We start from the raw sequence: 14,425 nt of genomic DNA on the forward strand, positions 1-14,425 counted from the left end.
TAATAATAATAATAATAATATAAATAATAAAACTTTATTTGTATAGCACCTTTCATGACATGAAATTCAGCTCAAAGTGCTTTACAGAACAATGGAGAATAAAAGAAAAGCAAGGCAACGACATTAAAAAACAAGCAGTAATGCAGTACAGTGAGGACATGAAAAATAAAAAATACAAGATCAATTAAAGGCAATGTTGTAGAAGTGGGTCTTGAGCTGAGCTTTAAAAATGTCTACAGAGGCTGCCTGACGAAGGTACAGTGGGAGCTTGTTCCATGCCGACGGCCCGTAGAAGCAAAAAGCTGCTTCCCCGTATTTTTTAGTTGCCATTTTTTTGGGCAAAGCGAGCAGGCCGGCGGTGGAAGACCTTAGGGGGGCGGTTTGGGACATATTTAGGCAGGCAGTCAAGTAGGTAGGAAGGTGCGAGACCATTGAGAGCTTTATAGACAAGTAAAATAATTTTAAAATCAATCCTAAAAACAACCGGAAGCCAGTGCAGTGATGCCAAAACTGGAGTAATATGTTCTCTCATCTTAGTTCTAGTTAAAACTCTGGCTGCTGCATTTTGGACAAGTTGTAATCTGTCAGTTGTTTTCTTAGGCAGTCCTGAAAAAAGTGAAGAGAGGAGAGTCCGCACACAGGTTCTCCAAGGTGTTTGCTTTTTATTCAATACACCATAAATAAGGCACTGAAAAAAGTGCATTGCAGTAATCAAGCCGAGAAAAAACAAAGGTGTGGATTAGCGTTTTTGCATCGTCCAAGGACAAATAGGCTCTGATTCGTGCAATATTTCTAAGGTGAAAAAAGGCAATCTTGGTGACATGATTAATGTGTGAATTAAAGTTCAATTCAGAATCAATAATAACCCCCAGGTTTACTGTACTGTTAGTTGTAGGCCTATACTTCTTACTGGAAATGAAGATCCCATTCATTTAGCCATAACCTCAAAGTCTAGCCTGGGGGCTGCTGCTGAGCATCAGGTTGTTCTAATGTTAGGGATGGCACCGTGTCAATAAGGTGTTATGTATCCTAATAATAATAGAGCGAATGTCTGAATGTCTGTCTGTCTGTCTGTCTGTCTGTCTGTCAGAAACAAACACTTATCTCCTCATTGCCTGCACCAATCGCTCCCACTTTTCACACAGGCATTGACCATAATAATATGGAGGTCTTAACGAAGCCATTTTTCCAATAAGATTAATAATGAATTTATTAGTGAATAAAAACCCGTTTATTTGTCCGTGCTCTATCTCCGACCGAGCCACACTATTAGCACACATCTCTCCATGCCAAAATAAATCTGCACGCTCCCACAATCCAGCTAGGCTACTTTTTTACCGACGCAACTGTCATATTTACTGTACAGATATTGTTTTTACATCACCACACGATCATGGAGAATTGTAACTTGAAGAATTGTGTGCCTGTGGAGGGGGTGTGGGACGCATAATTCGATAGGTCACCGTTTGTAGTGTGACGTAGGAAGCGAAACCCAGCCCCGTCGGAGCATCTGTTCTGTGTCCGTGTTGGATGTGAATGACCAGCGACACACAGCCAGGACTGCAGCCGCTCCGAGGACACTGTTTCTGGGCTTATGATCAGTGACACACAGCCAGGACTGCAGCCGCTCCGAGGACACTGTTTCTGGGCTTATGATCAGCGACACACAGCCAGGACTGCAGCCGCTTAGCCGCTATATATAAATGCACCATTTACACTGTCCGCCCCCTCCTCAACCACCTCCTTCGCCGTGCATTACACATGGGCTACATGCACGCTCAAAGCCTGGACACTGACAACGACAGCTTACAGCCCTGCGCGCACCCAGCGTGGCTGCGTGACACACTGAACAGCACGAACACAACGGAATGCTTATCTGTCGGGGTCTCGGGGTGGCCAAATGGAGACGTTTGGAGAAGACAGATCCCGTGCTGTCGGAACAACACAATGACAAAATACATACAGACAGATGCAATGACAACGACACGTTCCTAAATCACACAAAACACCTAATTCTTATCCTGATTATATAAAGAACAAACTACAACTTGCTTTGAAGCCCAAAAAGCCAACCTCCGCGTTCACCGTTTAATAGCTTATATCTCCACGGGCAGCAGACGGTGAGCGGTTAGGGACCGTCTACAAAGTGCAACACCGACCTTGAAAATATTCAATAACTTCCATTTATAGGCAGAATATCACCACCATATTTACATCACACATCAATGGTGTACTTATGATTGTACTACAGCATTTAATTAGCCTATACTTTAGTGCCCAACCCAACTTCCCAAGACCATCTGTAAACAATTCCCCCCCCTATCAGTAATGTGATCTATTACATCACACACTGAACATGATTTGCTGTTTGCATATATTCAGAACGGGTAAGGACTAGTAATTAGTAATTACCCCTTAGAGTCAATCCAGAAACGTGTCTTTACAAGGGCAGGGAAGTGTCAGTGTTTGACTATATTCTTTTACAGTCAGTGACTATAGCAATAGCCTACATAGGGGCCCTTAAACTTTGGAACAACTTGCGTTATGAACTTACAGTGTATGCAAATTATATTTTACGCAGCCTAAGTTTGGAACAGTGTCAGGTTATTTGATACAATAATAGCTGAAATGTTGTGCTTATGCAGACCATGAGAACAGAAAATGGCGAAAAAGCCTACTCCTTATTCAGTGTGAGTATGTATGAGTTTATTTTTACACAAAATCAAATGAACACTTTAATAATGGTCTGACAATTTCTCTTTGTTTTCTGTGTATTTGCAGTGCCTAAAACCCTCATTCTGCAGCCTATAGTATTAGTATGACATGACAGCCGACTATCACCTTGAGAAACACCAGGAGTAGGCCCTATACATTCAATTATGTAAATTACATGTTTTCTTTTTATAATTTCTTTGACCTATTCCTATTGTAGTCATTGAGAATTTCTTTTCTCCAGTTAACAATACGTCTTCTGATGCAAAAACTTGGACACATCATCAGTGTTGCTTCCTGGAATCTTTGGGTGTTTCGGTTCTTGAAACAGACACTCTCCTCCAGGCGTAATCTCTCCAGATGTCACCATGGCTCTTCGTGGTCGCTACCCAGTCTGTTCCTCGTTGTCACTGGTACTCACTTCCAGAAGGTTTCAGTTAACAATACATCTACTGATGCACAAACTTGGATACATCATCAGTGTTGTTTCCTGGAATCTTTGGGTGTTTTTCGGGTCTTGCAACAGACAGGCGACCACGACCAGACCAAGGCTGATCAGACCAAGGCCTGATCAGATCCCTGCTACAGTGCTACAGCACCCACTGTCTCTTGGGCACGTAGAGAGAGTCAGTAGGGAAGATGGCTGATGAGATGTTGGTGACAGGATCTCTGTCATCTCTCCATCTCTTTGGTAAACAGACAATACATATTTTTAGTATCGGAATAAAATCATCTAATCAGATGTTGTTTGTTTCGTCGCTTGCAATTTCACTTGTTACTTGCGCAAGCAGAGCGCGCAAGTAATAGTTTTCATCCAGGCGATGTTTGATGCGTATGCGCCATGCCAGCGTATGACGTAATGACTACTTGTGCTTGATATTTACATACATACATACATACATACATGTATTGTATACATAGAGGCATTACCTTTAATCCTCCCGACACTAAAACATATCGTCATTACGTCACCATCGAAAACCAATTACACCCTGGCATTGGGTCCTTTAATCCACATCTTTATGACGTCATCATTGAGAGCTAGTTGTACCAGTTATACCCTGACGTCATATGCTGCTACGATACATACGCATCAAACGGGGCATACGCAATGTAACCACAGTATACCGCTAATCAACTTACAAATTACATAGAGGCATTTCCTTTAATCCACCCGACACTGATCGACATATACGTCACCATCGAAAGCCGTAGTTTTTACCATACTTCACAATACTACTTTTTTACCTCCAAAAACCTAATAATTCAATATTTCAAACGTTCTTTCACAGAGAAGCTGAGATTTGACAGTTTGTAGCGGTCGACAGTACTTGCGCGCTCTGCTTGCGTACTAAGTCCAATATCTTAACCACACTATCTGCCCTTGAGGGGGTTCTAGGTGGTCCCCAGCTAAATCATGGAGAGTTGGGTAACCAAATGAAATGGACCCTTAATAGATCTTTAATTCTTGAGAGCGTTAAATTAAACCAAATGGACCCATTTTACGCTCTCAAGAGTTAAATTATTGTTAAACATCTGCAGTGCCTATACACGAAGTGTTAACAATTAGAGAATGTGGAATAATTGTTATTTTGATCGACGTTTGCCTATTATCTGCTTATCCAATAACGAAAATAATCTTTAGTTTTGGGTGCCTGGCTCAAATTCTGAATAAATCATGGACCTTGATATGAACCACTGCACAATAGGACCATCAGGCTGAGGCTGTGAGTCACTCTGCTATATATATATATATATATATATATATATATATATATAAAATATGCTATATATACTATAGCACAAACCCTCCTCCTGCCAGGACTGCCAGGGTCCCCTCATGTGTTTTCTTATACAGCCTACTATAGGCCGCTAAAGTATTGTTTGGTGTAAAACTATTTGTTCAGAATTGTCTTAATAAGAAGTGTTTTTTTTTATATAGTTCATGTTATATAAATATCTGCAACTGCAACTCTTGTGTAATACATAGTACACCAGTTTTCTTCTTCCTTATATTATTATTTTTACATTATTTTGTCATAATTCCCATACAGTATACAGTTTAAACTGCTTATGTTTATGTAAATTTCCACACAGGAAATATGAATCCGTTTTTGATCAGGTTTTTATTGATCTGTGTAAACTCTGTAAAATCTTTACATGCAAAGTTATTTGCAAACATACATCTTTCCAGTGCATGCACTATCTATTTACAAATACAGAGGACGAAAAAAAACAGCACACATTCCAATGAATTGGCAGAATTAAATTGAATAGCGCTGTTGTTGATCGGCTTGAGGATATGCCTGCAGGAAAAGAAAACAAATGAAGAGTATGGACTGGTGTGGTCTAAAGTGAGGTCTGGGGGATGGCGCTTCCAAAGGGGTCCCCAGCTAAATGAGTTAATATAGCATCAAAAACAGCTTAAGCACTTTAAACCTAATATATACATTGGATATTTGACAACAGCTAATCCACAAGCTGCACAGCATACCATTACATGATGTGACGTGTTTGTGAGCTTGTGGATGTGCTATTTTCAAAAGATCTTGAAAAAAATGAAATGAAATTTTGGAACACAAATCTTGTATTGGGGTCCCTGGCATGGAACAAAACACATTTCAGATTGGGGCCAAATACATATTATTTTGTGGGTCCTTGACATGAATTTGAGTTTGAGAAGCACTGATCTAATGTGAACAATTATGTCAAGATTATGCACTCATTTGATTTTCAACCACTGGGGGGCAGAGTGTCTGTTCAAGATAAGTGTAGGTGAAAGAAAAGCAATGCATCTCTGGATATTCAAAAAGTGAGCTTCATCTCTTCAATGTATATTAATACCTATATCATGTCAAGTGGTTCTCAAAGTGGCGTCCAGGGGACTAGGCATGTCACAATTATTATACATAATCGCCTTTTGCATAACCGTCATAATCGTTTCCTCGTTGAAAAGTATCCATATATTTTCAAACATGTTCCAAAAAATTGCAGAAATATCAGATCTACAAGCTTACGTGACATGTCATAAGCTTGTAGATAGATCAGCTATTTCTGCTATTTTAGAATTATTTGGAAAGTATAAAATTAAATTATTATAAATGTGTCAGCAATTTATAACTTTTTTTTAAGTTATTTGTCATATCTGCCCTGTGCAATTTGTGATTATGAAGCCTAAAGAAGAAACAAATTGTATCCATATGTTCCAATTATGTTCAATGCAAAGAAACACAATTAAATCGCTAATCGCAGTTATCTGTGTGACAATTAATCGTCAACTTAAATTTGTAATCGTGACAGCCCTACCGGGGACCCATAGGGGGTTCCTGGAGGCCCCCATGCTAAATCAATCAGGACCAAATACATATTCATGAAATGAAAAGGTTTCAGAACCACATTATGTGATTGATAGGGATGGTAAAGATGCTTTCGTTAATGTGCTCAGTTGTCTGGCGTTATAAATCTCTCCTGTTGATCTCGTCCACTTTCATTCACCGACCGTGTGTACAATGCTACAGCAGTTTACCCTAAAGACTGGTTTGTGCAGATTTCACCACTAAAGCATCCTGATAGTCATGCAGCATAGATGCATCTGTTTTACTATGCCCTTTCTTATAGAAAATATCAAGAGGAATGTTATGGGGAAGAAGTGTAAACATTGATTAAATTATAATAGCATTAGATTTCTCTTAAAAGTGTACAGTATATATATATATATCTTGAACCACAAGACATTTCATGCATAGCTATTTTGTTTGCCTTCTTTTCTTCCACTTCTTTTATTTATTTATTTATTTTACATTGGTTTTTATCTTGCAATGTCTGTATAAATTGAGGTCATTCCATTGTGTAAGGTGTGCTTTCCTCAGATCATTGTGATTGCTGAACAGCCCACACGCTTTCGATTGATTGTGAGTGTGGTAGGCCCTGCTTTGGGGGTAACTGGCTTACACCCCGCCCTCAATTTTCAATTATTATATATTTTTTCTTCCGAAAACAGCAGCTCTACAAGCCCACAATGTGTCATATCACGATGTGTTGTGAGCAGGGTTCATCGCCGGCTTGTGCTGGACATTTCTGTTAAATATTTGCCATGATTCGTTACAAATATTACCAGAAACAGAGCTAGCCCTATATGTAAACTAGTGCTGTGGTCCTCGAACTGGGTTGAGGGACCGGAGTTGCTTGATGGTGGTTCGAATGAACCATTACAGGTCTGTAACTCTGAATGTGTACAGAATGGAACATTTGTAAATTTGGTTCCATTTGTACACACATGAGAACCATTAGGTGGACTCCTAATGTGCCATAGTGTCAAATCAGTGTCATACATATTCTGAAGAAAACCTGGAGACTGACGTTCAGTATTTGGGTCTCATGATCAAAATAAAAAAATAAAAGCTTAAATTTGCCACTGACACATTTGTCTGATGACCTATGGATGACCCTGTTGTGAGCTTGTAGAGTGGCTGGCTACGTTTGCCTTGCGACACCGTCGTACGACGACATATGATCAGGCTATGTGGTTAAAGCGGGCCACGGTTGCTCCAGGCACATGGACGTCACGAGCACAGTGCATGCAAGTAAAGCTGCACATACTTATGACATATAGACACTACTTCACCTTCTCTACCTGTTTAAGCGGAGCAGACTGAGTGCTGAGAGTAAGAAATGTAATGCATTCAGTATAAAAAATGTCTGCAGTAGAAAACCTCAGGGCCGTCAGGACGAGCGAGCCACGTGCTTTAGAGAGGTACAGAGCTTAGTTAGCAGAAGAAGAGAAGTCCCTTTTGCTGCCAGCTCTTACCGCAAATGAGAGAAAAAACTAAAACATATATCTCTGTTCACACTGGTCAGTTTCTCGCGACAAAGAGCTAAATCGTTTCCCACAAACTCAAATGTCACGACTAAACAGACTTACAGATTCATAATAAGATAGCCTAATATTGTACTAGGTGTGCTATAAATTTAAGACACAAATTAACAGCAACTGATGAAAGATGTGTTTCATCTAGCTCATATAGTCCATCCATATATGAATAGTGAATCATATACAGACCAGCTTTATCTAATTTCTATCCTAACCTGAGCAATGTATTCAATATGTAAACATTTTTCTCACAAGATTATGTCAGTGACATTGGGCACAGTTGAAATATTTCAAGGTGCATTTGTGTGTTTCATCATGTCTCTGGCCTTGCATGCACATACAAGTGTTAGACTAAATAGTGATGTCATTTCACAGGAAATAAAACATTATACCCCTGCCACAGCCACACTAATGAACTTAATTAAGATTTAATGGAGGTTGTTAAGTGGCTACATAGATAAACACCACAACATATTGCTATTCTTCTTGCCCCGTGCCTGTGAATTTAAAAATGAACTTTCTTTTACTTTGAGTGTACTAAGTTCAGTATACCATTCAACTTAATTCACGGGCCTTTTATGCAACTGTATGCAAAGATGATGAACTTTTTTAGTGTAGAATGTGTAGAAGTGTAGATGCTTTTTAATTATCTATCTTGCACTGATTCAATCCTAAATGTATTTTTTAAGTATGCCATTTTTGACTTTTTAAGTGTGCCATAAATTTCAGCACAGGCAGAGAAACAGTTGGGAAATAGACAGGAAAGAAATAGGTTAAAATATTACATCTGGGAAGGGAAATAAGGCATGGGAGCAATGCCTCTTTTTCTTTTGTTAAGGTATGGGGCAGGGAATAAGTATATGGGCAGAATGAAATGGAGCCTGAACGCGATGAAGATGAAGGTCTCTTGGGGGAGAGGGAGATTTTTTAGTTCATGCAGATTAGGAGGCTAGTGGTTAATCACTAGAGACATGGTTCTCATTCAACAAGGTGTGCCAACGCTCAATCTTTTTGTCCTTGTTCTTCAGGCACTCATACCAGTGCTTCAGATTCTCTCCTTTGCCAGTGATTCCCAGCTGACAGCCACCTTTCACAAATAGGAAAACAAACAGTCAGGCGTGCCCAAGTGCAGAGGAGTTGGAGAATTTAATTAGTTTCAGAAAGTGTCACTGATCAAGGAATCCAAGGAAATAACATACCAATGTAGTCATTGGATTTCCCAATGTCATAGTCCCACACAGAGATGTCCAAAGTCTTCTTGGCCAGTTCAGGGTGTTTGATGTCATAGCCGAATTCCTGAAATGTGAATTGTTCCACAAAACATCAACAAGTGATGCAAAGAGATGCAATCCAATAACACAATTTAAAAATAGCCATTTGTTTAGGCTTTCAGAGGGATTTGGAAAACGAACCTCATTGTACTCTGGATTTAGGGTCTTTTTCTTGGTCTGTGTCTTGTTTTTAGCCTTTTTCCCCATGTCAGGTTTCAGAACTCTGCAAATTAAATATTTGCTGTGAACATTTTTGCACAGCTGATCTGGTGTTTAGGTTGTCGAAACAATCACAGCAATCACAGCCATCACAGCAATCTTGGAACCTACATTTTGACAAACGGGTCAGAATAGCCGTTAGCGTCCATGGCGGCCAGGTGAACACAGCGCACCACACCAACAATGAGCCGACCAAGCTGGGTGCTGTACATGAGGGAGATCAGGATTCGGCCACGTTCCTCTACCTCCGCTCCAGGCTGGAGAGTGAAAGATGAAAGGGTGTGGGAAGGGGTACACAAGTGGGAGAGAAGGAAATCAAATGAGAGAGTGAGAGATGCTCGGGCAAGCAAGCTTCATGAGATGATTTGCATATGCTTTAGTGAGGAATCTGTCATGTTTAGGCACGCCAGTTTTTTAGGCGTTACCTCGTCCTCATAGAGTGTGATGCCTCGAGATGAGCCTGCTGTTGCGTTTTTCTTCGCCTGTGAAGGGAACGAGATGACTGCAGGTTAATTATCAAATCTATATATATATATGGGAATACAGTACCACAGCTGACTGTGACGATTAATTCATGCAAAATTACCTAGACCTATTCTCGACCAACCAAATATGTTGTTCTATTTTTGTACTATCCTTCCTACACCTGTATATTTATAGCCTCAATGCACTTTAACTTTCATCTGGATAATTCCTCACTTGTAGGCAATGGCGTGCACAGATAGACACTAGGGGGTGCCCCTGCCCTTTTGGCAATTTTTCTCTTAAAAAAAACAAAAAAAAACAAAAAAACAATCTACTATATTATTTAGGCCCTCACAATCTAAAGCTATGTTTCTATGTCAGTGGTTCTTCGATTAAAGAAAAATAGCAGACCTACAAGCTTGTAGCGCGCCACTCGGTGGCACGCTATGAGCTTGTAGATCTGCTATTTTTCAATAGCTAAAGCACCAAAATGGGTTCCCGCCCCAAAATGCGCTGCACAAGGTGCCCTTTTTTTCACTTGAGCACCTGCCCCTCTAAATGTCTGTGCACGCCACTGCTTGTAGGTTCCACGTGAACAATATGTATGAACTAATGATTGGTGGCTGACATTGGTTAACTAAGGGCCTGCCCCCTGCACCATGTGTGTACTTACTGTGTTGCCCCCTCGGGCTATATGACCTATGACCTGACGAAGATGACTTACACATGGAAACGTTGTCACTTTTTACCTGCACCCTGTTCTAATAAACTAAGGGCCTAAATCGTCTGAGCTGCTCCAGTGCCTTCTTGTTCTCACAATCAATTACAATTATTTTATTTATTTATTTAAGACTTGGGTTTTTATAAATATTAAAAAAATAATAAAGAGCATGTGATGACTAAATAATAACTACTACATACTAATAGATCATTGGAACACAGGTTATTTTTTTTACATTTCCTGAAAAGTAACCGTTTTGGACATACAAGGTTTCCGCCCGACAGCGACGGCATACCGAGCATACAATGTATTAGGCTTATTTCAATGCAACTTACAGGGACGACTCTCTCTAGACACACACTGAAGTTCTTCGTCTGGTTAAGCTTAAGTTTCTTCAGAGCCACTCTGGTCTCCCCAATGAATTCATTGTGCCCAAACTTGTCTTCATCGCATACAGCCAGTCTGCAAAAATCCAAACGAGAGAGCATTAGTCATTAAAGGTCATCTTTTAACACCAATCCGGTATATGAAGGATGAGGACATAAATTATATGATCATCTGAGCATGACGTGACGTTAAGTGGACAGGTTTATGTTTGATGGCTCGAGGAATCCACCTGAGGGTCTTGCGCTGCATGTCCTCATCTGTAAGTCCGTGGTAGGTTAGCGTCTCATTCCAGTTGGGGTTGCGCGTGTTCCTCAGGGTCTTTGTGCGCAGCTTTGTAGACTGTTGGATACGGGGAGTAGGGGAAATAAGGTCCAGGACCAGGAACTGGCAATATGTAGGCCTATATATTATGTATTATTGCTTAATTATTAAGCACTAATACACAAGAGGCTGTTGTTGTATGTGGGAATTATAATGTTTTGACCATCCGGCCATCAGGGTGCCTGAGGGTGTTAAACACGATGCAAACCGTAGTGCCTTAAACACAATATATTATGGCTTCTTAGCAAAAGATTCACCCTTTTACGTTTTTGTGTTATTTTCGTAACCTATTTGATCATAATACTACAGTGTCACACAAAAGCATCAAAAGTAACAGGTCCGCAAGATCAATGCTTGCAGATCTGATGCTTTTGAATTTGAATCATGAAACGTAACAGTTTTGGACTTATGAGGTTTCTACGAAATGCAACAGTTACAGGTTTATTCATGCACCACAAGGTGTCAGAATTGTGCCTGCGGGAAGCTCTCCTCCTCTAACAGTAGATTGAATCACTGACATGTCACAGATCCTCCATGTCCTTCCAGTCTCCTCCTGTCCTGCCCCTACCTGCCCATCAGATGTCACTCTCCCCTCACGATCCATCCCCCTCATCTGTCATGTGTTACACCTGTGTCCTGTTAGCCTGCGTGTATATTTAACCATTTTAACCATATGTACTTCCTTGACTGGGGTCTCCCGGGGGTCTGTCTTTCTATACTAGGCTCATGTGGATTACGTGGTTAAGCCCTGCTCTTTTGTTGGTCCGTGTCTGATCACCTGCCTGTTTGTTTCCCAGTCTGTCTGCTCATGATCTGTATGTCGAACTCTCGGGATCCGCTCGTAATTTCCGACGGCGCATTAATCTGACAACGTGGCTTCGCATGTGCCGTGCAGTTAGGGTTAGGGACAGGGTTAGTAATGGGGCGACTCGGACCAACGCGCCGTCAAAATAATGACGTTGACCAGGCCTCTCAGTCCGTTGGCCTGCTGGTTAGTCTGTCATTATGTCTGACAGTCTCTCGTGCTGTCTCACTATTTTCCTGACGTGTCTGCCAGCCTGTACATAGGTCTGTGACTGTGCCGCCTGCTGGTATGTTCCTGTATTGTGCCTATGTGAAGAAGGAAACTTGTGGTTTCCTCCTTAAATTCCTGCCTACTCTTTTCTGAGCTTGAGGCCTGCTTTAAATAACAGTGACATTGACCCCCCCCCCCCCCCCCCCCTACCCCAGGTGCATTCACTCACCTTGCTAGCTGGCAGCAGATGAAGCTTCACATAGGGATCTGCCAGTCCATTCGAGTCCATGGGTTTCAGTCCCTGAAGAGACGAGAGAGTGACGAGAGAGAGAGACTGTCCAATTACATCACCTCACATTAAAAGATGTGCATCCCTGGTTTCTTTCAAAATGCCCCCCCCCCCCCCCCCCACAAGGGATTCCCATTGAAAGGAGGTGGCATTCACTGCCACCGTTTAAAAAAGTTTTCCTTTGTACAATATAGTGGTTCGAATTTTTTGGTGACCTGTTGGCTATTATTGTGTTATTTTGTTATGATATGTTGCATTGAATACATAAGTCCACAATGGAAAGAAGTCCCCAGGACTTTCTTTGTGTTATCCCTTTAGCATTAATGTCTGCCTGTATCAGATGCTGTTTGCATTTCTGACTAATACAGTATTCAATCAACTAATCAATCACAGATTGCAACCTTTTATATACTAGGCTGGTACCACCCTAGTATACGGAAGAGAGATGTGGTGACTTATAGGATGATGATGATTGATGATAAGAGATGAGTGCAGTGTACCTTGGCTCTCATGATGCTACAGTGGAGGCTGTTGGTTGCCTGATCATAATGCAGGCTGAACTCTAGAGCACCCAGGGTGGCTGAAAAAGACACAGAGAAAGCATTACATAGAGAGCCATGAAGGCTGTTAGTGCTGGCTGGGAGACTACACTGCTGAACGACATATTATAGGCTGTTATAGCACTGCTTATAGCACTGCTTCTCAACGTGGGACCTCCCCAGGGGTCCAGGGAAGTCCCATAGCTACATGATTGGAATATTTGAATCCAAATGAAATGGACCCTCAGACTCAGAGCGTGTACAAATGTAACCAAATGGACCTGTGAGGGACCCAGAGATACAAGAATCGTAAATGGGGATCCGTGGCCTAATTCGTATCAAACTGGAGGTCCTTGAAGGCTGAGAAAAGTATTCATTTCAGAATTAGTGTGGGATGGTAAATAATGTAAACTATTTTCACATTTTAATTTGATTTTTCCTTTTTTTTCTCCCTTTATTTTTATTTTTATTTGTTTATCTTATCTATCTTAATTGTCTATCCATGAATACGTACTCTGCTGTTGTTGCTTGTGTTTGTATTGTAGGTTTTCTGTTTTATGTGTTTGTAAAAAATCTAAAATAAAGTACTGATCATAAAGAATTAGTGTGGGATGAATTGTGGACATTGGACATCAGATCACTCATGTTTCAGCATACATGTGTTCACAAGATGTTTTTAACACATCATGTGTTCATATTAAGACGTCATGTGTTCATATAGACAAATCCACAGAGGGTTGCCTGGGTGCGGCCATTACTGAGGTGTACCATTAAGCACAGCAGCACTGATTAGCCACACCTGGCCTACGGAGCACCTGCTCCATGGATTACACCTCAGTAATGGCCGCGCCCAGGGCACCCCTCTGTGGATTTGTCTATAACCGAACCATGAAAATGCATGGTGCTCATTCAAAGACTATTGCCTATTACAGGACCCAGCAGGAAATCTCTTTTAAGAAAAGCAACACGGTATATATATATTATATATAATATAAAAGGAATCAAATGAGAATCAGAATCAATCACAAAAGGATTTAGGACACACTGGCCTGGAAAGACCTCCCGTGCTGGATTGTATGAGAAAGCAGTACTCTTTATAATATTGCCTCTATAAGTGTAAACATCCTTTATAATATTGCCTCTATAAGTGTAAACATCCTTTATAATATTGCCTCTATAAGTGTAAACATCCTTTATAATATTGCCTCTATAAGTGTAAACATCCTTTATAATATTGCCTCTATAAGTGTAAACATCCTTGTGTCAAATCTATAGTCTCCAACCGGCTGGCCCACAAGGCCTGTAGTTAAAAATAATTCAGACGCAAAGCAACTATACTACTCATTGGGTTTTACTATTAGAGGTGTAAAAATAGATACCTAGCCAGTAGCCACACACCCACACAGGACAGATTTGATGAGATGGCTAGAGTGGGTAGAGAGGCCATCTGGGAATCAGAAGGTGTCTGTTTGGTCCCTGGCTCGGCTATTGTCCCTCAGCATGACACACCTGAGGCCAAAGCTACAAATGCCTTCTGTAAACCAGTAGTTCTTTGAAGACTTTTTAGAAAATGTTAAAAAGTAGCAGATGTACAAGCTTGCATCGCTCGGATCTGT

General features: G+C 40.8%; 1 protein-coding gene across 1 annotated transcript in view; it reads right to left on the bottom strand.

Moving 5' to 3' along the window:
* Window positions 1–4,946: 4,946 nt before the first annotated feature.
* LOC310871889 (rabphilin-3A-like) overlaps window positions 4,947–14,425 on the bottom strand; it is a 40,249-nt gene continuing 30,770 nt past the window's right edge. The window contains exons 9-17 of the mRNA XM_083783526.1: window positions 12,771–12,850; window positions 12,211–12,282; window positions 10,875–10,984; window positions 10,594–10,720; window positions 9,498–9,554; window positions 9,184–9,329; window positions 8,995–9,076; window positions 8,782–8,878; window positions 4,947–8,669 (exon numbers count right to left, since the gene is read on the bottom strand). Coding sequence (XP_083639652.1) covers window positions 8,539–8,669; window positions 8,782–8,878; window positions 8,995–9,076; window positions 9,184–9,329; window positions 9,498–9,554; window positions 10,594–10,720; window positions 10,875–10,984; window positions 12,211–12,282; window positions 12,771–12,850 — 902 coding nt within the window. The 3' untranslated portion in view covers window positions 4,947–8,538. The remainder of the gene's footprint in view (window positions 8,670–8,781; window positions 8,879–8,994; window positions 9,077–9,183; window positions 9,330–9,497; window positions 9,555–10,593; window positions 10,721–10,874; window positions 10,985–12,210; window positions 12,283–12,770; window positions 12,851–14,425) is intronic.

The sequence above is a fragment of the Protomyctophum parallelum genome, assembly GCF_964188405.1.
Source record: "Protomyctophum parallelum genome assembly, chromosome: 15".
Lineage (NCBI taxonomy): Eukaryota > Metazoa > Chordata > Actinopteri > Myctophiformes > Myctophidae > Protomyctophum > Protomyctophum parallelum.